Source organism: Ahaetulla prasina, chromosome 1, assembly GCF_028640845.1.
Source record: "Ahaetulla prasina isolate Xishuangbanna chromosome 1, ASM2864084v1, whole genome shotgun sequence".
NCBI lineage: Eukaryota > Metazoa > Chordata > Lepidosauria > Squamata > Colubridae > Ahaetulla > Ahaetulla prasina.
The window spans coordinates 272,285,742-272,310,968 of record NC_080539.1 but is presented as its reverse complement, the minus strand read 5'-3'; the positions used below and the strand labels follow the sequence as shown (position 1 = coordinate 272,310,968).

Below are 25,227 nucleotides of genomic sequence, written 5' to 3'. Positions count from 1 at the left end.
ATGGAGGATGAACTTGAAGTACCTGGACTAAACCTATAACTCCTTTAGCAACATCACATATACTTACTGTCTTCATAAAAGGTAAACACTCCTTTTAGGGCTTAGCACCTAAAACTGACTTCACAGACGCGTTCATGCAGGCTTCTTGGTGACAATGTAAACATAATTTGACAATGACTCATGGCATGTTTTGCAGTTCCCAGGCAGGGCTGGAAGTCTCTTATCCAAGTTCTAACCAAGCCTGAGTTAATTGGGTTTCTGAGCCCAGAAAGCCACAAATTTTAAACCATAAGCTTTCTCACTTGAATCAGAAGTGAAACTTAGTAGCAACTTTATGACCAATAACTAAATCTAACTTTTCTCCTGGAAATTTTCATTATTTGAGAGAGCCTTGCACTGAGCGGGGAACTAGTTTTTTAGCATTTTCTCTGATGAACATAGAAAGCAGCATTCTTCATATCCTTCCACCCTTTTAGCCTCCCACATTCTGTTTTATGTTACAGACATTGGATTATGGAGACTCTAGTCTAGTCTGCAAGCTAGAGGCACCAAGTTGGAGAAGAGTAATTTGCAGCATACAGAAGTTGACTGTTGATGTTGCTTTTTCAGTATTGAAAGTCGGTGGCCTTTTATTAGGTTGCATAACACCCACAAATATTGCATCAGTCACCAAGTCATATACAGGATATACTGTATATCCTGTTCTGGTTTTCTTGAGACAGTTCTAAATGGAGCTTACTTCAACTCTACATCAAAGTTGGTTTTCTGCTCAAGTCTCAACACCCACTCACCCCCAAGAGCCTGTTTCCTAGTTATGTTAATGGGATTTTTCATGATTCCTAACTGCTGTGTGGTTTTGTTTTGCATTAGGTGAATGTAGTCGCCTAAGCTGTCCAGAGTCACGAGAAGTAGCCATATTAAATAAATAAATAAACTGGATCTGAAATGAAGTCATGCTACATAATTATTATTGCCTGGGTGTTTTAATCTTAATTTTCTAATTTCTCCTCAACAAGAAAATAGTCATAGTAGCTCCAGATGCCTATAGCTATACCAAATACAGGTAGTCCTCAATTTATAACAGTTCATTTAGTGACCAGTCAGTTACAACAGAACTGAAAAAACTGATTTAGGACTGTTTTTCACACTTACAACCTTTGTAGCATCCCCATGATCATGTGATCAAAATTCAGATGCTTGGCAACTGACTCATACTTATGACCGTTGCTGTGTCCCAAGGTCATGTGATCTCACCTTTTGCCAACTTCTGACAAGCAAAATCAATGGGGAAGGCAGATTCACTTAACAGCCATAGTACTAACTTATCAACTGCAGCGATTCACTTAACAACTGTGGCAAGAAAGGTGGTAAAATGGAACAAAACTCAACAAATGTCTCACTTAACAAGTTTTGGGCTCAGTTGTGTAAGTCAAGGACTACCTGTAGCCGTGTTTGCTCTCGGTGTTTTATATATGAAGGAAAGGCTGTTCTATAGCCATATTAGGTGACTGAGAAAGAAAAATAATTCAGCCAATATCACTATGCTTTTAAACAAATAACTGTCAATTGTGGTTGATCACCACGACATCGCAGAGACCACAGCTATTCTTTTCGTTTATTTAAAAAGTTGGGAATATGTGAATAATTTAACACTCCTAGGTTCAGAGCGCCATTTCATGCACGTCTGTACCCCCTGGCGTTATCGCAAGTACTTCGATCAACTCGCAGCTCCTTCGGCTACGCCTTTCGCAGAAGAAGGTCAAGTTTGCGAAACACCCCGCGCCTCCCTGGAACCCAACGCGAGCAACGACGCAGTCGCCAGGCAAGCAGAAGTCGCTCCGCGGCGAAGGCGACTCTGCGCCTGCGCCAAATACATCAGGCGAGGTGGTGGCGTGGAGGAAGGAGCCGTCCCCGACCCCGCCTCCTCTCGCGGTTCTTGGCGCGGGGGAAGGTAGATCCGGGCCTGTTTGTTGCCGGCCGGCGACAGTGGTTGGTTGGTTCCGTTGCCGAGGGGAGTATGGCTCAACGGGGCTCAGCGCAGGCAGCCTTGGGGCGGACGATGGAGGCGGAGAGGCTACAGGAGGCAGAGGCTGCCTTGGAACAGCATCAGCAGTTGATTGCAGGTCAGAAGCGGAGGACAAGGGAGGAATGCGGGGTATTTCTGGAACGAAGCAGGCTTTGTTGGACCTGCTGGGCTGTGTTATCGTGTTGCGATAGATTTGCATTGTACGACGAGGGGGAAAGGAAGGTGAATTGCAGGACAACAGGTTCTTCTTCCCAGGCACCAATTCACAAGAGTTTACGTTTGCCCTGGCTTCTTTTATTTGGCGTGGGGGGGGGGGTGCTGCATCATGGTGACAAGGTCATACTGGGTGCCTGCATTTCACACGTTTTTAAGTTGACCTCGGCAATTGGAAACGTGTTCTGGCTCTGCGCCCTATCCGGAACCGTAACTATCCTTGTGAGATTGTACTGTACAGGCTTGGAATCATGATGTGGCGTGAGGCAGGTTTAATCCAGGCTCCCTCTTCATAAATGTCCATCGGTGATGTTGAGCAATTAACTCCAGCAATTGCAGTAGCAGTTGACTAAATCTAATGGAATGGACAACCTACACAAGCTTCGTAAATATGATCATGGCTTTATTTGTGGCATTTATTAATCTGTGGTTTATTGCACATCATCATGCTACTTTTGCTCCACTGAAATTAACTTAATTGCCACATGCCTAGTTATAAACTGCCCTAGCCAATAATACTTTAGCATGCTGAGTTATGCAAATGTAAGGTGTTAGGTGAATAATAATGCCAATAAAAGGGGGAAGTAAAGAAGCTAATAAAAAGGATAAATAATAATAGCCACACTGTATGAGTTAATATATACTGTATGTACATGTTAGAATTGCAAGAATTAAGTGTTCAATAGAGGGAGAAACTGTCCCTGTGTCTAATTAGCTTGCAAAGTAGGCTGTAGATGAGATACCCTGATTTTCAATATTATGAGTATGCTTGGAGTAAAACTTGTGCTTTTCCTGTGCTTGTGGCATACTGGCAAAATGTGCTCATGCTGATAAGTTATGCCCTTAGGAGTGCTGCAAATGGCTTAATTAAATACTAGTAATTAAAATTAGTAACTTCATCTAATCTAGGCTTTATATAAGAGCATGTTTCTGCCCATAGATGTCAGAAATATACAACAGCAAGTTGAACGCAATGAGAAAGGATTATTTAAGAAGCGTGCATGACAAAACAAAAAAAATACACAGTGGTGCTTAACAGTTTGTGAATGCTTTTGAATTTTCAATATTACTACATAAATATGACCTAAAATGTGATTTTTTAAAAATTTTTATTTGCATTTATATCCCGCCCTTCTCCGAAGATTCAGGGCGGCTTACACTATGTCAAGCAATAGTCTTCATCCATTTGTATATTATATACAAAGTCAACTTATTGCCCCCCCCAACAATCTGGGTCCTCATTTTACCTACCTTATAAAGGATGGAAGGCTGAGTCAACCTTGGGCCTGATGGGACTTGAACCTGCAGTAATTGCAAGCAGCTGTGTTAATAACAGACTGTCTTAGCAGTCTGAGCCACCAGAGGCCCAGATTAATTTTTTCTCAATAAATAAATGAATAACTACTTTAACTAATTTGTTTGATTAGGTTGTCTCTGTTTAATTTTAGGATATGGATGGAGATCAGATCATATTTATGTAGAAATATTGAAAATCCAAAAGCGTTCACAAACTTTTAAGTACTACTGTATGCCAAGAATCAATGGATGACAAGTTATTGTGGACTGAATACAAAAATGAGTGATTAGTAAAGGAACAAGTACATTGAAATTGGTCATGTGGGGAGAATGATTCAGGACCAAATTACAAAAAAACTAAGAAAAATAAATAGATCAAAAAGACAGAAAAGTTTTAAAAAGTCATAGCTCGATTGAGAATAGAGATCCTGAAAAAGAAAGATATATTGATAGGGTAGAAGCAGTGATGGTTTACAAATACACATAGTCCTTGACCAGTAGCTTAGCGATTGTTCAAAGGGAGCCCCCCAAGGTACTTTTGACCTGGTTCCCTCAGACATTCCCCCCATATTCATGTGACCACATTTCAGGCAGTCAGCAACTGGTCTGCATTTATGACGGCTTGTAGCATCCTTTAGTCAGTCACATGGCCATGATTTATAACTTGTGTTTATTTTGGTTTTTTGCAAAAAAAAGTCCCATAGAGAACAACAGACTTCCTTTGTGATCATGGATTTATTTAATCACCATAGTGACTCCCTTAATAACCGCAAAAAAGTAGTAAAAACAGGTCAGTTACACAATGATCTGCTTTACAACTGTCACAACGTACGAATGTAATAATCTTCATTGTGGTCATAAGTGACCTGTATAAATATGAAGAGATACTGTGTAGTGATTGATTTTTATCAGGCCTCTTGTAGGGATGATTCAAGCTTCTTTTTAGCAGGTTGTTTTCTTTTGCACCACACAGATTGTTATTCTGTCATCTGTACACTTTTCTGATTCTTTTTGTTTTTATTGTCAGGTTTTCATCATTTGTTAACTGCCTAGAATTGCTGGGAGTTGGGCAGAACATAAATTTAATAATAATATATTTGCAAAAGGCAGCTTTACTTGGAACAGCTTGTGTCTTGTGATGATATCATAAATATTATTAAACAACTTCCTATCCTAGGTCCTTGAAAAGGATTCAATAATTGGACAAAAGTACTAGATCCAGTCTAAATATCTGACTAATTGTGCAACCATAATAATGTTAGTGTAAACAATTTATTTTACAGACTTATATACCACTCCAGTTGTTAAATGAAGTGGCTTGCAGTCTTTAGTACTACACAGATTTGGTTACATTTCTTTTTTCTTATCTCCTAACTTTAATTTATTTTGCTTATTATTAATTTCTTTTTTCTGCATTGCATACAATTTTTTACCATAACATGGAATAGTGTTGAGTAGCTGTGTATGTATGTGTGAAGAAATATTTTTGAATGTTTTATAATGGTTATAATCTGCAACTCATCTCAGGAAATGATACTTATAGGCCAAAAATTAGGTTTTGTTACTGTGTATTAAAACTCAAAAATGTGAAAACTGAATGGCTAAATCATTTTGGATAGGCTTCGTTAGTTGGATGGAAATTATGGCTGATAGTTGAAAGATCTGAAAGAAGGACAGAGAACCTTCTAAAGTAACCAAAGATGGTGGCTGATCAGACCTGTGAAGTCATATTAAGCTTTAAGGAAAAAGTAGAGGATTCAAAGAAAGTCTTCACTAGAAGGAACTCCAGCAAGTTGTCAAGGAAACAACTTGTTTCATCCAGGCAGCCGAAAGTAACAAGAGGAGGCTGAGGCAGACTGTTAAGCAACCTATGTTCATTATGTAAGGGTAATTGGAGTTAAACTTTATAAATCATTAACACACCAACATCTGGAATAGTATATTACATTCAGCGGTACTTGGAATTTTAAAATTTGTGCTATAAAGTACATTTGTTATCATATTTGGGCAATGAAGAAATGTAAAAATGTAAAAAAAATGTAAAAAACTAACTTTTCTTAACTTTTTAACATTTGCATAGTTTAAACTCAAGTTTTATGTTTTAATATTGATGTTATTGAATAGCATAATAAGTGAAGTGTTTATTTTATGTGGTTGCTATCATATATGTTAAATATAACCTTTATAGAGAAAGTTTGACTAACATAAGATGCTAAATCCTTGGTTTTCTTAATTATGAAGATTTTTAAGGCATTACTAAACACAACTGGCCAGGTTTACATATTAAGTTAAACAATAAAATATGAATTACCCACCTGTACTGGCAGGCTTCGCATAGCATGTTAAGACACATGCTTCTGTAAAACCAGACACTTAACTTTTGTAATTCCATTCAGTTCAATCTATTTTTGTTTCAATTTTGAGTCAACAATATAGGAATTAACAAAAAATGCAGAAGTTAAGTAAAATGATATCCAACCTTAATTAAATTGTGTGTGTATGCGCGCGCATGTGTGTGTGTGTGCACATGTGCATGTGCATATATGCCTTTGAGACAGTTGACTGACTCCTGCTGACTGCCTAGATTTAGTTTCTGCAATTTGCTTGGCAAGATTTTTGGGGAAGTAAAGGCAAGATTGCCTTCTCCCTCGGCTGAGAGGGGATGAGAGTCCAAGGTAAGGTCACCAATTGGCTTGATGATTAAGACAAAACTAGAATTCAATCTTTTAATTTCCAATTTAATGTTTAACCACTACACCAAACTGGCCTTTTAAAACACATTAAAATATATAGAAATAAGTAAAATATCTAGAACATTATAGGATAGTGATTATAAAAATAAATAAAAGAACTTGTAAGAAAAGCATCTTCTACCAGCCTCACAAGCAAAACTTGTCAGCCTCCTTAATTAACTTCCCTTGTTTAAATTAATCAAATATTCAATTTTATTTGAACCAGGACAAGATAAATTTTTCCTTTAAGAGGTACTTCAGAAATTTTCCTTGGGCAGAAGTGGAAATAGGGCAATAAATAATATGAAAATAGTTATGTGGTTTTATTATAATATGCGCAGAAACACATAGTATGGTATTTCAGGGAACTGACACTTCCTGGTAGCTGAATTCATTTATTAAAATTTTAATCTGGTAAGTGCCTCTGTAAGGGAGAGCTCTATAACATATCTAATACATTATTTTGACTAATGATTGATCATTTTTTTGGAGCCTGATAATAAGAGCACCAATTATTTGAGTCCATAAAGAATGCTCTGATATCATTAAGAATGAATTTTAAGTTTTATTTTATGTTCCCCAGATTCCAAAATCTTTTGTCTTTTCAGCATTAAAATTAAGGATTTTGTATTATAGTCCAGTGTCTATAATACACGTAATTGTTGATTTACGACAACAGTTGGAACTAGAATCTTGTTAAATGAGATGTCACATGATTGCTTTGCTCAACTACTGCAATCCTGGCACTCCTGGTTGCAGTTTTTAAGTGATCTCGTGGGCTCTTAAGTGTTAAGTTCCAGGTAAGGAGCAGACACTGGGACGCCTGGCACACGCTTAGGAGTTGAAAATTCTCCCTGCCGAAATGTAAGCAGGATTTTCAGCCCCTGAGTGAAGAGACACTTTCATGTAGCCTTGTAGAAACCTCCCACTCACCCACCCACCCACTCCGCCTGGCATCCTGTGCTCCTTACCTTATTCCACTGCCTCTCCGCTCAGAGTCTAAAAATCTTCCCTGCCAAAATCAAACAGGATTTTCAGGCCTTGAGCAGCAAGACCCTCCTAAGCAGCCTGCACCAAGTCTTCAAGGGCCTCCACCGACCCTGTGAAGCACCCTGGACTCCTTACCTTACTGCATTGCCTCTTCACTTCGGGGCCAAAAATTCAGCTTGGATTTCAGCTCCCTTTTGTCTCTTTACATTACATACATATTCTTACATTCATTAAATTACATTTAATGAAACTTGATGTTGCATTTTGGCATCTCGGTTTGATTTCATATAGATTTCCAAATGTAACTTGGATTATAATCTTAGCGAAATCTGTGTCCCTTTTCTCTGCAATTTCTGATGTAAGTTTATGGTCTACTCTAGTGGTTAAGGCATCAGGCTAGAAAGCAAAAGTCCATGAGTTCAAGTGCAACCTTAGCCATGAAAGCCAGCTGGGTGACTTTGGGTGAGGTGGTTTAGGCTGACACTCCCTTAGCCTAACCCACCTCACAGAGTTGTAAGGAAACGAGGAGGAAGAATTTTTGTTGGACATCTTCACCACCTTAAATTATTTGCAAAAAATAATAAAGATAGGATACAAATAAATAAAATAAATAAAAAATTTAAATTAATTACACTTTCATTGCATTTCAGGAAAAGCACATAAAGAAGGTGGATCTGCACGAATGTCACTTCTCATCTTAGTATCCATCTTCTTAACAGCTGCTTCTGTTATGTTGATGGTATATAAAAACTTTCCCCAACTTAGTGAGTAAGTATACTATGACAAATTCATTCCATTTTTAACATCTGTAATTATATACACTTAGAGAAGTTATATGGAATCTTGTGAGGTATTAAAAGGTTCTAAGTATCCCCTAGAAAAGCATAATGTAATTTCAGTTTCCAAAAATCCCAACAAATTACATTTATTTTTCTCTTTGTTAGAAAATTATTGTAGTATAGTTATTTACAGATAATGTTTTTTTGAAATGGTAAAATATCCAGGTTAACTATAAAAATTATTTGAGATAGGTTGATATCGATTACCTGCACCCTTGCTAATTCAGATTTAAAAGCTTGCCCAGTTTGAAAGTAAACTGGATGAAAGTTCCAATAGCATAAAGATAATCTTAAGAAGCCATCCTTGAGTTGAACACACAACTTTCATCCAGCCTCCAACCTTCCCTTTTTGGAGAAAGTTGCTGAAAGGATGATTGGCACTCAGCTTCAGAGGTTCCTCGGTAAAGTGAATTATCTGAACCCTTTTCATTTGGGATCCAAGCTATGATACAGTGCTGTGATGGAATTGGTTGTCTTGCAGATGACTTTTGAAGGTCCCTGGAACAGGGGTGGTGTAACCATTCTGGCTCTCCTAGATCTCTCAGTGGCTTTCAAGTCCATCAATTATGATATTCTTCTGCAGTAGCTGTGGGTGTTGGAAGTAGAAGGCACTGTATGCAGTTGTGCTTCTCCTCTCTCCATAGCCAGTTCCAGTGGGTGTTGGTAGGGAGGGAGAGATTGAGCCCTAGACCCCTGTAACGTGGGGTGTCTGAGAGCTTGAGTCTCTTGCGTCTTCTCTTTAATATGAAACTATTGGGCAAGGTCATTTGATAGCACATGATGCAGTGTTATCATTATGCTGATTTACATGGTTACACTTCTCTTCTGGGCTGTGAAGGTTATACTGTTGCACTGCTGACTGAGTGCCTGGATGTTTGAGGGACTGGATAGAGAGGAACAGTTTTGACTCAATCCTGGCAAGACTGAGTGGCTTTGGGGTTTGGGTCTCCAGGGTCTGTTGATATGTCAGCTTTGACTCTGGGCACGGTTGCTCTTCCCTAGACTAAACTGGTATATAATTTGAGGGTGGTCCTGGTCTCATGGCCTCTACTCAAGTAGATAGCAGTCATGGCCAGCAGGATGGCCTTTGCACAGATTCGCCTTGTGCGCCAATTACATCCTTTCTGGATTGGGAAGATCCTGCTCACAGTGATTCATATCTTAGTCACTTTCCATATGGACAACTGCAATGTTTGTACAAGTGTCTGCCTTTGAAGATCAGCAGAATACAATAGCATGTTGGATGCCCCTAGGTTTGCCCACATTACACTCCTGTTGAGTGAGCTTCCCTGGCCCACAGTTTCTTTCTGGGTTCAATTCAAGGTGCTGATTATTACTTTTAAAGCCCTATATGGTATGGGATCAGGTTCTCTCTGAGAGTATTTGCCAATCCCATCAGGTCTAATAGGACAGGCACACTCCAGATATCTTTCCTGAAATGTTACTATCAAGTGGGTCCTAGAAAGCTTCTGTTGCTGCCCCTGCCTTGTAGAATACCCTTGCCCATGCCATCTGGAAATTATGATATCAAGGTAGTGTATATGTAGTAACTTTTTGCAGTCTGGAGGCAAGAGTTCACTATAGCTATTAATAAAATTGTTTATTTTTCCCCTACAGAGAGGAGAGAGAATGTATGAAAGTTCCTAGAGACATGGATGATGCTAAAGCTTTAGGAAAAGTACTCTCTAAGTACAAGGATACTTTCTATGTTCAAGTATTAGTGGCCTATTTTGCTACCTATGTCTTGTATCCTTCTTTAAAAAAAATATACAAATTGCTGTAGAATGTAATGTGAATTAATTATGATACATTAATAATGCTTTTAATGCTATGGTTTCACCTGTAAGATAAAAGACTAAAATAGATGCATAGAGCTAAACCATGTTAACATATTGTGGTGGCGCAGTGGTTAGAATGGAATATTGCAGGCTAATTTTGCTGACTACCAACTTCTAGCAGTTTGGCAGTTCAGTTCTCACCAGCTTAAGAATGTCTCAGCCTTCCATCCTTCCAAGGTCAGTAAAATGAGGACCCAGATTGTGGGGGTAATATGCTGACTCTGTAAACTGCTTCGAGAGGACTGTAAAGCACTGTGAAGCAGTATATAAGTCTAAGTGCCATTGCTATACTATACAAAAAAAATGACTGTAAAAAAACTAGGAAAGAAACAAAAAGACAGATCCCCTTCAGCAGTCAACATTCAGATAAGCAGGGATCAACATCAATCAAAAAACAGTATTCTAGTCAAAGAACCACTAAGAAACAAACCATACCTCCATCAAAACTGGCAAGGAACCACCAAGGCAGCACACCGCACCATTCGGTTAATTGATGATGTTACTTAATGAAATATCTGCCAGTTCAATGAATATCAAAAATTCCACATTGACTTTAATGGATGAAAGAAATGCCTTAAGCCTTATAGATACTAATGTTATCCATTTGTCCTTTATTGGTTGTCCTCAGCTCATGACCTCAATAGAACCCAGAATTACAGTCATAAATTTAGGCACCGCCTGAACTAGGTTAAATTTTATGACCTTTTTCTACAATGGTCATAAAGCAAGTGTGGTCGTAAAGCAAATCATGTGGTCATTAAGTGAACCACATGGTTGTTAAATCCAAAATATCTAATTGTGTTTTTCAAGCTATAAATTGAAAACAGAACATGGGTGAGGTATGTTTAGACCAACTGGTATTTGGAAACATAGTTACTGTACATTTGACCAAAACCATATTAATAATCACTTAACCTGCATTAATTTGTTTAATCTGCTTTTGAAGGGTGTCTAGCACAATTTATGCCTAAAAATCCTATGGGTATTGTGTAAAGTATTGTGTAAGGTATTTTAAAGATACCTCTGCAGACCTGGATGAACTCACAGATACTGTAACATCATATGTCAGCTTCTGTGAAGACCTATGTGTACCTACAAGGAACTTGCGAATACACAGTAATAACAAACCTTGGTTTACACCTAAACTTAAGCAGCTACGACATTCCAAAGAGGAAGCCTACAGAAAAGGTGATAAAATGCTGTACAATCAGGCCAGAAATGCACTAACAAGGGAGATAAGAGCAGCAAAAAGAAGCTACTCTGAAAAGCTAAAGAATCAATTTTCAGCAAATGAACCAGCAAACATGTGGAAAACTCTTAAAAATATCACCGGCTATGGCAAACCTCCTTCCCAGGCTGAAGGTAATCAACAACTGGCAGATGACCTGAATGAGTTTTACTGCAGGTTTGAAAGGAAACTACAGCCACCTATCTCCACAACCCCATCTCAGACACACCAACAACAGCCAAGCCTCCTACAACTGACCCCATTTCATTGGGTTCACAACCCCTAGTGATCACAGAAAAGGAAGTGCAGGACCTATTTCACAGACAAAAGCCAGGAAAAGCTCCAGGCCCAGACAAGATAACTCCTTCTTGCTTAAAAGTCTGTGCTGACCAATTGGCCCCATCTTCACCCATATTTTCAATAAATCACTAGAGATGTGCTATGTTCCTTCTTGCTTCAAACGCTCTACCATCATCCCAGTGCCGAAGAAGCCCACCATCAAGGAACTGAATGACTACAGACCAGTTGCTCTAACATCTGTAGTCATGAAAACCTTTGAAAGGCTAGTGCTTTCCTACCTGAAAACCATCACGAATCCGCTTTTAGACCCCTTGCAATTTGCATACCGAGCAAATAGATCAACAGATGATGCTGTTAATATGGCTCTGCACTACATCCTACAACATCTTGAGTCTCCAAAGACCTATGCAAGGGTCCTTTTGTAGACTTTAGTTCAGCATTCAATACCATCATTCCAGACATTCTTCTAACTAAGCTAAACCAGCTACAGGTACCGGAACAGACTTGTAAGTGGATCACAAGCTTCCTAACAAACAGGAAGCAGCAGGTGAAGCTAAGCAAGATCACATCAAATACCTGTACAATTAGCACAGGGGCCCCCAAGGCTGTGTGCTCTCCCCACTTCTCTTCTCTCTGTATACCAATGACTGCATCTCCAATGATCCATTTGTTAAGCTACTGAAGTTCGCAGATGACACAACAGTGATTGGTCTCATTCGAGACAATGACGAATCCGCATATAGACGAGAGGTCGAACGACTAGCCTTGTGGTGCAACCAAAACAATCTGGAACTGAACACACTCAAAACCGTAGAAATGGTGGTAGACTTTAGGAAAAACCCTTCCATACTTCCACCTCTCACAATACTTGACAACACAGTATCAACAGTAGAAACCTTCAAATTTCTGGGTTCTATCATATCGCAAGATCTCAAATGGACAGCTAACATCAAAACATCATTAAAAAGGACAACAAAGAATGTTCTTTCTGCGCCAACTCAGTAAGCTCAAACTGCCCAAGGAGCTGCTGATCCAATTCTACAGAGGAATTATTGAGTCTGTCATTTGCACCTCTATAACTGTCTGGTTCGGTTCTGCAACCCAACAAGAAAAACACAGACTTCAGAGGATAATTAGAACTGCAGAAAAAATAATTGCTACCAACTTGCCTTCCATTGAGGACCTGTATACTGCACGAATCAAGAAGAGAGCCGTGAAAATATTTGCAGATCCCTCGCATCCTGGACATAAACTGTTTCAACTCCTACCCTCAAAACGACGCTATAGAGCACTGCACACCAGAACAACTAGACACAAGAACAGTTTTTCCCGAAGGCCATCACTCTGCTAAACAAATAATTCCCTCAACACTGTCAGACTATTTACTGAATCTGCACTACTATTAATCGTTTCATAGTTCCCATCACCAATCTCTTTCCACTTATGACTGTATGACTATAACTTGTTGCTGGCAATCCTTATGATTTATATTGATATATTGATCATCAATTGTGTTGTAAATGTTGTACCTTGATGAACGTATCTTTTCTTTTATGTACACTGAGAGCATATGCACCAAGACAAATTCCTTGTGTGTCCAATCACACTTGGCCAATAAAATTCTATTCTATTCTATTCTATTCTATTCTAAAGATATATTTAATTTTATTTGCTCTGAATCACAGTTATTAAGTGATCCCAAATGATGCTAGTATAAAATGCTGGCAAAGATATATCCATTTCGTTTTTAGTATCTGTAAAACGTGATACTGAGCAGTAGTACTTACTGTCAGAAGTAAGAGCAGAGACTTGAATCCTGGTCCCAATCAGACCTCGATCTTCTTTATTTAATATGGTAGATTTAAAGTGTTTTTCCTTTATGAAGACATTACCGTATATACTCGAGTATAAGCCGAGTTTTTCAGCACGTTTTTTGTGCTGAAAAACGTCCCCTCGGCTTATACTCGGGTCTATACGGCTTATACTCGAGTTTTTTTTTTAAGCCCTCGGCTTATACCGAGTATATCGGCTTATACTCGAGTTTTTCTTTTCTTTTTCACATTTTACCGGACGGAAGCCCTGCGGTGCAGTGAGAGGGCGGGCGGGGAGCCGCCAGCCTTCTCAGCTGAGGAGGAGGGTTTCAACCGGTAGGTGCCTCATTTCCCACCCTCGGCTTATACTCGAGTCCCCAGTTTACCCCAGTTTTTGGGGTAAAATTGGGGACCTCGGCTTATACTCGGATCGGCTTATATTCGAGTATATACGGTAATTAACTTTATAAATATCTGGGTAAAAGCCACAAAGGAATCAATAAATGAAATCATTTTGAAATGTTTGGAGCTTTAAAAAAAGAAAGTTAATAAACGTTATTCCTTATTATTCTTGTCTTTTGAGTTGTAAAAATTTCACAAAAGTCAGCAGAACCAAAGTCTTTGCAATCTTACATTTATATAAAGAAATATTTTGATGCTGTGAAGTCACTTTTGAAATTCTTTAACATTCTGCTAAAGATAAGCATTCTTTATTTTTATTGGTAAGTTCTTCCTCTGGGGATGGAATTTGCTATTGCCTTGCTGTTAAGGAACTTGGACTGAAATAAACTTTTGAATCAATTATCTATTAAAAGTTAATGTTATATTCAAATTCTCATATGAACAATGTTTAGCAATTAAATTCAAGGATATTACTGCCATCTACCAGCAATTTATATTACCAATAAGGCAGTTTTAAAAAATTGCTTCAATTTTTCACAGAAATAAAATGGCCTGTGAAGAGATAGTGTTGAGATTCATTGATGAGGACATTTACTGATAAATGATGATTATAATTCAGGCCTAATTTTTTTATGTCAGTGGTAAGAATTCTCAGTATTTTTAACATCTTAAAATAGCCCTAATCCTAACCTTGGATTTTAGATTGTGATTCAGTCTATTTGTTAATATTCTGTCATACAATTTATTACTGCTTATTCAGGTGATACTTTTTTTTTAAACTTTGTCTTGCATTTTAATCTTTTATAGTTGAAAACATGTCTACCCTTCAGTAACCTATAAAATTATACTATAAGACTTAACAGAAGGATTTGTTTGTTCAATAATTTATCGAAATTTGTTCTTAACTAAACTCATCATCTAGCCTGCAAACATTTGCTATTCCTGGATCTATATTTTTGAGTATACTTTCAGGATTTCTTTATCCTTTTCCATTAGCTCTATTTCTTGTTTGTCTGGTAAGTATTTATTACCAAGGGTAGTGCACTCTTTTTTTAAAAAAACAACAACACTTAAGCTATTGTGAAAAAGCAGAGTATGTGAATGATGTAAAATATCAAGTCTATTCTTACCTAATGAATGGCATGGGAATATATTTGTACTTTTTAAATACTTTCTACGGAAGTCAAATGTATTTAAAATAACAGAAATGCAATTCAAAATGGTAACTCAGTAATAATATAGAAATAACTATTGCAAATAATATTGAACAAAACCAACATCTGGAGAATTATATCTCTTAAAAACTTTCAGAGGTCATTTTTCATAACTTTTTTTTAAGAAGGATCCAAAAATATAGTTATTGGTGAAAATGTCTGACCCCATTGTCCAATGCTACCACAGATATGACATGAATAATAAGACCTGCTAGGATTTATGACATGAACATACTAACAAATACAGGGCTTTGTCTCTGACTCCTAAAGTTTAAAAGAGGCTTGTATTCTCTAGCAAATAAACAAAGAATGTAGCTGCTATAAAATTGGTAAATATACAGTATGCTCTTTTCCTAAACTGTTGGAAAACATACAGCAGCATAAGGCATTGCATTAATTGAGCCTACGTGTAACAGAAATATAGTTCAAGGTGGTGTAGCAAGTTCTGTCAAGGAATTTGAGATCAAACTATTTGGATTGAGTTGAAATTCACATCTCTCAGCATCATACATTTACTATAGTATAACGCACCCTTAGCTAAACAGACTTTCCAAGAATAATATCGTCTCCAGTTACTGATAATTTGATAAGATAAAGATTAGGTTACTTTAATGTATTTCTTGCAAAGCTAATTAAAAAAAAACTATATCAATGTTTTAACTAGACTAGAAACTAATTTTTTTTACTTTTAAAACTGCCTACTACTTCATTTATTTCTGGGCAGTTTAGATAATTGAAGCCCAGATTATTTGAGAATTTCTGCCTCATTGAAAGTTGCTCACTGAATTTTTCTAAACTTTTACAAGTTACACCATCACATTTAGAATTAAGACAAGTAGTGGTTAGGAATTTTGCCTTTATAATGGTGATAGTTACTTTGGGTGCTCTTTTTCTATACTGGCTTGCCTGGTGCCTACCTTAAAAATGTTCAGGAAATATAGTGTCTTGCTTTCTCAGGCTTTTTCTGTTGTCAAAAATGTGCTGCTACTATCTGTTTTGTTTTTGTTTGTGTATTAGAGACTTTTTTCCATGCAGTCAAACTCAGACTTGCGTTTTAAACATTTCCTTTCAAACAGCTTAAATTGACACAGTACAAAGAAAGAGAAATTTTAAATATACACATTAAATTTTTGTATTATTTTGAAATTTATTTAATTTTGTTACAAACCATTGTTGCATGTTAATTACATTAAATTGAGTAGCTCTCTGTAAGATACGGCTTTTCCATTTATTTGCAGTGCTCTGGACTTGGAGCTTCTTTTTGTTATATGCTATCGTATTTAGTTGGAAGACCAGTTGTATATAGATATTTAACAGAGAAAGCAGTAAAATGGTCAAAACAGGTAAGATCACTGTGGTAGAACACATGTCCTGAACCATTAAATTAATAAAAGGATATCTCCTCATTTTTTCCCCCTACTTCTGGTCATAGAAGCTAGTTCCTTCCTACAACCAGTTGTAGCATTAAGGAGTGTTAATGTGTCTCACGTGAGCTGAAATACTCATGTATTTTTTGCATGCGGCAGCCCTGCTAATTATCCAGTTTTCCAATACTGGTTCTGCCTTCTGTCATTCAACATCTCTGGTCCCTTTGCTTTCGTTTTCTGAAAGGCATAATAATGGTGGGAAAAGGCAAGAAGGACCCATCATATGAACAGAGTTTCATTACTTCATCTCTGAATCTTGTCCTATTTTCTAGTCAACAAGCAAGCAGTGGAATGATTTAAGAACAGTTATAATATTTAGATTTAAAGATTAACCATGTTCAAAACAATTGGAAGAATATGTCTTTCAATGAATGACAGCTTTTATCAGATCAAGACTTGTTGGAAAAACAAAAGATGTTTCATGGACTAATTAGGAATTATATGAAATGTGAAAGCTTGCACTTTGCTACCAAAGTATGTATGGCATTCTTAGGTGGCTGAGGTCATTGATATCTCCCTTTTATGTGGCTGGAACTGATTTAATTACACAAAGGCTAACACTCCTAAACTCCAGTAATGGGATTTATTACTTGGTTAATATGAAACTGCTGAATTTCAAAGCAAGATTATTTTAATTTGATATTCTTATGTCCCACAGGTTGAAAGACACAGAGAACATCTCATTAACTACATAATATTTTTGAGAATCACTCCTTTCCTTCCTAATTGGTTCATCAATATAACTTCTCCTGTAATAAATGTGCCATTAAAAGTATTTTTTATTGGTACTTTTCTTGGTAAGAATTCTGTTTAATATTTTAAAATATACATGTTTCCTTTTATGCATGATTTATTAGTGCATAGTGCCATCTGTTGGGCCAATTATAGATATTTTGGATAATTTTCATATTTGACTTTTTTAATAAGAATTATTTATAGCTACAAGCACACGTATTTTTAAAAAAATGACTTACAGCATCAGTGTAAAAATTTTGTATCTTTCACAAAAATCTTATTTTGAATCCTTGAAATAAGGTGGGTAGATAACATAACAAAAACCTGTTATGTTTCTTTGTTTTGTGCCCAGATGTGAAAGTTGTAGCTCACTTAACTTAATTCATTTAGCTAATTTGGCCAACTAATACAAATTTTTCATCTAAGGATTCTACTTATTACTTATCTTCATTCATTATTCTGTTAAGTAATATGTATGCCACCTATAAGAGTTATTTGGGGTCATGTGGCATACAAATTTGAAAAACAAAGTATCTGATTTTACTTGTAGATGTTAGGTGATCTTTTTTGGATACTGGTTTCATAACGTCTTGTATTCTCTTGTTATAAGAAGAATATACACAGGAATTTAACATAGCTGTCCACATTTTCTGCTAAGACTGCTTTGGATTAGATAAAATAACAATCACTTGCTAATAGTATGATTCTGTGTTGATGCTATTTATAATTTCTAACCAAAATATTTTTACCTTTTGTTTCCAGGTGTTGCACCACCATCTTTTGTAGCAATTAAAGCTGGAACCACACTTTATCAGCTCACTACAGCAGGCGAAGCTGTTTCCTGGAACTCAGTCTTTATTCTTATGGTTCTGGCAATTCTGTCCATTCTACCAGCAGTTTTCCAGAATAAACTTAAACAAAAATTTGAATAAGGATCAACCTGGATCTTTGTTTTCCATTTCATCTCAGGATCCGCACTACTTCTGTGATTCCTTTTCTAATGGATGTTAAGTAACTTAGAAAGAGGAATCTGAAGAGACACAGAAGTTTTTAGATCTTTTGTTCAGTTATATTTATGGTGGGGGAGACAAAATCCACAGCTGGAAGAAAATTTTAAGGTGAACCATACCTTTTGAAGAATTCTGAAGCTCATTGTCAATTCTCATTGTCAATTTTAATCTATAATATTGAATCTGAATTTATGCTTTGTATGATGCCTTTTTGATAATATAATGTGAATAATTTGTTTCTCCCATCTTTTCCTCATCACTGAACAATCCTAAGAAATTACAAATTGCACAATGAATTCTATAATCCCAATGGAGTAAAAAGACTGCATCATTTCTTTATGCATAAAGTCTTCGTTGAACACATGATTAGGTGGCTTGACCAGTGTTTTTCAGAAATTTCTGGGTCTTTGTTTTTTGCTCATTTTTGTAAAAGATTGAGTGATTTAACTGTAGGATATTTTTTGTTTTCTTGAAATGGAGCTAATTTATCATGGCACATAAAAATACTACTTTTAATATTCTTACCTTGTTTGTGAGCATTTTAGTTATTTGGCTAAAATTTTATGAAACACTTATTGTCTGCCAAAAAGCAGTCATCAGAATTTATTTTATAGTGGAATGGCCTTTTATTTTGAAGTCATTTTCTTTTGAGTGGCAGGATTTATTAATATTTCCAAGTGCTGCACCATTTTTAAAACTACAATCTGGCTAAGTAAAAATTCAATGAATTGCTTGAATCTAAAATGCCAAAGATATTTTCCAAGCTCCCCTTAAAGCCCAGATTTTTTCAGTCATATTTTACACAGCAGTTGAAATGAATGAGAAGTGCCTAAGAATGAACAAATTCAGTCTGCAATGGAAGAAGTGTTATTTGTTCACTGGGCAAAGATTAATCTACAGAAATTGTATATTTTGTAAATTAGCTTTGCTAATATAATGTATACTTTTTCTAATGGAAGAGTAGCATATTAAAAAGGGAATGAAGATTGGCTTTTGAATTTTAAGTACTCTTTAGGAGTTTTACTTTCAAAAATAATGATACTTTTGGCTGAATTACTATAATTGTCATGAAATATTTTTCCTCCATTTATGAGATCTGATATATACTGTTCTACTTCATAATACCTCTCAACCATTCCTATATATCAGGGGTGTCAAACTGGTGGTCTATGGGCTGAATGCATCACTTGCAGGCCATGCCCACCCCAGCTCTGCGAAGGGGAAAAACATCATGATACATCATGTGATGGCAACGTGACAGCGAGTTTGACACGCGTGCTCTATATCTAATGCTGATTGTTCCATGCACTTATTTTTGTTACAAGTAGTCCATGTTTAATGACTAATTGGAACTGGAAATTCTGTGATGTCATACATTGAAAAAATACATGTGACCATGACACTTAGTGACAGTAGTTCCAGCAGTGTCAGTTCCCTTTGTTAAGTGAGGACCATGTATGATTATGACTTCCTACTGACTTCTCCTTTGATTTTCATTCTGGGAAACTGACAGGGAAGGTCACAATTCATGATCAAGTAGCCATGGGGACACAGCGCTGGCAAGTCCAGTCATTACTATCACTCATTCAGTGCCATTGTATGTTTGAATGGTTCCTGAATGAGCAGTCATTAAATGAGGACCACTGTATATGCAGATATATGCAGTCAAATGAACAAAGTTTTACAGATCATTCAAGCAAAATCAGAATATTGTCAACTTTTTTGACCCTCTCTGAAACAAGGCCAATATGCAAACCAAATGTGCAAGAAATTATATTTTATTACCCAGATTTCTATACCACCTGCTTCTTAAGACTTAGGCAGTTTACAACAATGTGACGTTATCACAGCATCAATCAATAAAGCCATACAACTACCGAACACAACATGGCATCTAATTATTAAAAATAATCTAATTGGGCTGTGTAGTAGCTATTCCATTCCTCTATGTATATTTTTTCTGTCTGACCTTGTGAGCTGGAACACAAGTACCTGAGATTGTACTTGTGTCCCAGCTCACCTAAGATGTATAGTGTCTTTCAGTTTTGAACCAAAGGCATTCCATTACTTTGTTGAAGGTGCAGCTGTAATACTATATGCTTTAATTTCAGGGTATTAGTGGTGGTTTACTGGTAGTCCTTGACATTTGACCACAATTGAGCCCAAAATTTCTATTGCTAAGCAAGACAGTTATTAAGTGAGTTTTGCTGCATTTTACGACCTTTCTTGCCACAGTTGTTAAGTGAATCATTGCAGTTAAGTTAGTATCATGGTTAAGTGAATCTGGCTACCCCATTGACTTTGCTTGTCACAAGGTCACCAAGGTGATCACATGACCCTCAGACACTGCAACTGTCATAAATACATGCCAAGCATTCAAATTTTGATTGTGTAACCATAGGGAGTCAACAGTTGTAAGTGTGAAAAACAGTCATGTCACTTTTTTTATGTAACTTGGGTGACTAAAACCTATCTGTACTGACTCCGGCACAATAGCTGGGAGAATGTGGTCAATTTAGGAATAAAATATCCTGAGGCTTTCAGGATGATTGACCAGTAATCTGATAGGCAAAAGGCCAGATTAATACTCTTTGAGTTATGATAGCAAAGTCTTTTTTTTAAATTTAATAATCCAGAAAGTGAGTTGGAAATAATTTTCACTGATGGGATGGACCATGGGATTTATTCAGACTTAATTCAAATTGTAATGATAATCTTGTTTTTTTAAAAATGGACATAATAAGAAAGTGCTTTATTAGAACTGAAGTTACTTGAGACTATCTGAAGTAGCAATTATTTAATCTTTAATGACCTTTTATTAATACGTATGTCAGCAAAATATAGGATTCTACAATATCCACTCCCTGGCCGTCTTGAAAACTGCCTTATTTTCAGTGAAGTCCTTGCAATCTAAGAGTATGGGAAGAGTATTCTGCCACTTTTTATAATATGTATTGAATCGTTGAATTGAATTATTACAGGATTATGTGTAAATTTATAAGAATATAATTAATGTGCTTAATTGTTTTCCACGTATAAAATTTCCTTTTATTCAATTCACTGCTGCAACATTTTTTAGCAGTACATGCAGTATTATGTCAATTAGGAAGAATTTTCTACTCTTAGATATTTTAAGAGATTGATTCAGGTACATCTGAAAATGTATCTGTAATTAATGCCATGAATTTGATACAAATTATTTTAGTCTAATTAGTTAAATGTTTACAGTTCTATTTACTGGGAGAAAAGTGTAATGTTCTTGATGAATTCTGCCAATATAGAGGCAATAATATATTCTGTCTTTGTTGTTCAGGATATTGTATAACTTGAATTGGTTTGTTTAGGGTTTTAATAACTCTTTGCAGTTCATAATACATAATACAGGGTTGTACATTTTAAATATTGTTTTTAAATAAACTATAATTAAAATAGTTAAGCTATTGACCCAATAACTACAGCAAGCTTTCTTTTTCACAGCCTTTCTTAGCCATCCCTCTTTGTGGCAGAGAAGATTGATAATGAGGATTGAATTTCTATTGTTCAGTTAGTCTTCCTATCAGGCATTATAAAAGATCAGCAAAAGTGCCTAGTTTGGAACACAAAAGCTACAAGGATTAAAACAAAACTCTGCTATTTTACTGCTGTAAAGATTTTGAGCAGCTAACATTCTCTTGTTGAATGTAAAAAGATGACAGCAGCACATTTTCTGCATATACTATTACAGAGCAGCACAAAAAGGAATATTCATTGTATCCACTGAAATCATCTGAAGAGGCTCTTCTGCATATTTTTGTTCTGCATGTCTTATTTTTATCTGATTTATTCTGTTGGCTTTACAATGCCATCTTCCTTTGATCTATTTCTTGGTATAAAATTAGGGCTGTATATGTTGAGAGGCAGCAATACATCAATTCTTCCATAGCATCCTAAAATAAAAATGGCCAAACATCCCAATCTCTGAAAGTTCTTTATATTCCTGCAAGTGAGAATGGCCGTTTTAATTGTTTTTATATGTTTCTTTATTTTGGAATGCCTTCACATGCATGAGATTTTGCACTTGGGGCCATCCTCTCCAAACAAAACAAACACACTCAAGGTAAATAGGCCTTTCTATTCAAACTGAAAAGGCAGGAAGTTATGGAACATTGAATATGTTTTGGAATTTCATGTAGAATGCAGGAGTTTCTTCTTACCAAATACGGTATATGTAACCTAGTGTTTGAATACAGACTATTCCTATCCAAAAGTTTGGGGAAGTGCTTTATTTTTAAATGAGAGAAACTGAAACCATTTTGATTTCGGACTGTAGGAATTTAGCACCCACCCCCCTCCTAGAAGAATGAAATATTCTAGGAAATATTTTAAAAAGCAGAATATTATACCTTCCTGGATGAGAAATGGAGAAACATATTTTAAAGACAAAGGAGCTCCCTGCAACTTCCTGACTCCCCCCCACCTTTGTCAATGGGCCATTAAAAGCCTCAGCTAAGCTCACTCATTCTCCCCACCTTTGTCAATGGGCAATTAAGGCTTCAACCAAGCTCACTCAATCCCCCCATGATTTGCAACACAATACAACTGAAACTCACCACATGGCAAGGCTCAAGCAAGCTTGAGAGACAGCCAGCAAGGCTAGCTAAGACCCCCACCCCCTGGGAGTCTGACAACCAATCAGGATACTCTTCCTGTGCCCCAGAAAGGTCAAAGCTCAGAAAAATCATAAAACCAGGAAGCACACAGGATCTCGGGCCCTTTTCTGTTCAGGAACTCAAGCCATGTGATCCTGACCACCATTAAACCATCTTTCCAAGCAGCCTCCATGTTTCCAGTGTCTTTGTCCCCACTTGGAACTGAACCCAGATGGATATTTCTTCCAACAATTGGCACCCACAGATGGGACTCCAAGCTAACCTAACCAATGGACCTGGCCCAGGTAAGCCTCCCTTGCTAGCAGCAGACCCATTGAGTCTGTGGGTAAGTTTTCCTGGACCTTGGCCATTTGGAACTAGGTTTTAAAGGGGTTTTGAGTGTTGAGCTCAAAGACTGCTTGGAAAGAAGGTGAGTACCTCTAAATTTTAATTTTAAGCATGGAAAAGCATGGGAAATATGTGTATGCCTGCATGTGTGTGAATGAGAGAGCCCTTTTCCCAATCACAGCTGGATCTTGCATCCTCTGTGCATTTCCTAACCGCAGAAAGACCAAAAGTCTGGAGAGCATGGGGGTTTTGCCAGAGCACAGGACCTTCTGTTAGGGAAGGAAGAAGTGTGTGTGTGGGATTCCACCTAAGGAAACAGTCTGATTCCACCTCTTTGAGCAACCTCTAGCCGCACCTCTGCCTACTGCTAGCTCCACCGAGCCGTGACCGGTAGGATAGAGAAAGCAAGGGGGGGAAGCCAAACGTGGAACTTTGTGTTTATTAGGAACGGAAGCCGAGCGAGAGGAAAGTAAGTGTGAATGAAGCAATTAAGAGAGTAAAAAAAAAGAAAAAGGAGAAAAAAAAGGAAGCAGGAGATCTGCTTGGGGCCCTGGATGCCCGGAGGCTGCCAGTACTGCCTGGTATGCGAAAAAGGAAGCAGGAAGCAGTGTTGAGGAGGTGCTCGTACCTACTGGCAGGGCAGTAGGTCCTCTGGGATCACCTTTTTTGATCCAAAACGGAAGCTCCCTTAACAGGAAGGTGCTCATACTTCGACAGAAGGGAGTCGAAGTCCTTCCCAGAACTTTTTTTTCTGAAAACTGTAGGAGGATCCACCCGGCTAAGCCAAAGTGAAAAATAAAACCTCACATCAGAGAGGGAAACATGGGAAGCAGTAGCTCGAGGGTGGAGGGAAATCCCTGGAAAACCTGCTGGGGCCTGGAGTGCCCGGAGGCTGCCAGTTTTACCTGGTATGCGGAAAAGAAATTGAGGAAATTGTGTAATAAAGATGAGAATAGGAAACAAATTTGGCTAAATAAAGGTACTTAAAAGAAAGGAAATATATAAATAGGAATGTTTGGGTTTTGTTTGTTTGTTTGTTTGTCTGTCTCTTTCTCTGTCTTCTATGGAACCACGTGGTCTGTCTGTTAAGATTTGTGCCTTCCCTAATTTAACTGAGATTTATGGCGGGAATGATCAGTGTGTGTGTAAATCTCAGAGTTTTGTTTTCCTCTCTGTCCTCCTTGTTTTTATGTGTGTATGTCTGTCTTTGTGGGCCCTTGAAGTAATTGTAACTGTAAAATGTATCTGATCTCTAGAGACAAGAATTTTAAATTGTTAGGGAAAAACAAAAACAAAAGGTTGAAGCAATAAAATAGGGAAAAGAGAGAGAGAGAGAAAAGAAAGAAAGCCTTTGCCCTATTTTCGTGTGGCCACCGGGAATAGGGTACAGAACTTTTCATTTCTGCTTTTTTCTCCTCCTCTTTATCTTAAAGTAACAACTCAAGTTTATAAGGAAACATTTTAAGTTCACTTACAAGATAAGTTTATGAGGAAACGTTTTAAGTTCACTTACAAGAGAAAAAAAAAATTCAGTCTTGCATTTACTGTGTGTTTAAATGATTTTACCTGTTCCTGAAGCATGTGAATCCAGTTTTTTCTTTCTCATCAGTTGTTGAAACTGCATTTTGTTGAAACTGCATTATCTTTTAGTAACTGCAATATTGATGTGTTGTTTCTTTTCAAACTCTGCCTGCAAGATATCTACCCCCCTCCTTTTTTAATCCTGTTACAATGCCTTTCCTGAGAAGATTACCCACAAAAGTGGGGAGGAGATCCTGTTCTAATGTCTTTCAGCCCTGAAAAGATGACTCTGCAACTGTGGAAGCAGAGCACATGGTTCAGATGCTGCCCCCAGAGGAGACCTTCCATTTGTTGGAGCCAGGAATTGAGTTTGAATCCAGCCCCCACTGAAAGTCATCACAGCAACCAGATTGGAGCAGACCTTTCCAAACCTGACTGACCAACAAGCATGCCACCCAAAAGATATGAAAGAAAGGACCCTGAGATGTATAAGTAAAGACTAAAAGACTCTTTTCAATTCCCAGAAGACAACTGGAAAGACTATGGGGAAGGGTGGAAATTCATTGTAAGGTTTTCTTTCTTGTCTCATTTACATTGTAATCAGTCTAAAGTATTCATGTAAGGATTGTATTTGAGTGGCTGCCACAGTTAGTTCTGAACACCTGAGAT

At 37.2% G+C, this 25,227-nt stretch overlaps 1 protein-coding gene across 2 annotated transcripts; it reads left to right on the top strand.

Moving 5' to 3' along the window:
- The first annotated feature begins 1,860 nt into the window (after window positions 1–1,860).
- Window positions 1,861–23,855, top strand: TMEM41B (transmembrane protein 41B). 2 transcript variants are annotated; one of them, XR_009152323.1, is made up of 8 exons: window positions 1,861–2,123; window positions 7,908–8,025; window positions 9,714–9,842; window positions 14,598–14,691; window positions 16,128–16,232; window positions 16,975–17,113; window positions 17,814–18,169; window positions 21,539–23,855. XR_009152323.1 is itself a non-coding variant. In XM_058159575.1 (7 exons), exons 1-7 carry the CDS (start codon window positions 2,018–2,020, stop codon window positions 17,981–17,983), a joined length of 861 nt encoding a protein of 286 aa, XP_058015558.1. In that variant the 5' UTR covers window positions 1,861–2,017; the 3' UTR covers window positions 17,984–21,532. The 2 variants fall into 2 exon arrangements, 1 of the variants encoding a protein (XP_058015558.1); XM_058159575.1 differs by lacking the exon at window positions 21,539–23,855 and having other exon boundaries at window positions 17,814–21,532.
- Window positions 23,856–25,227: the final 1,372 nt, after the last annotated feature.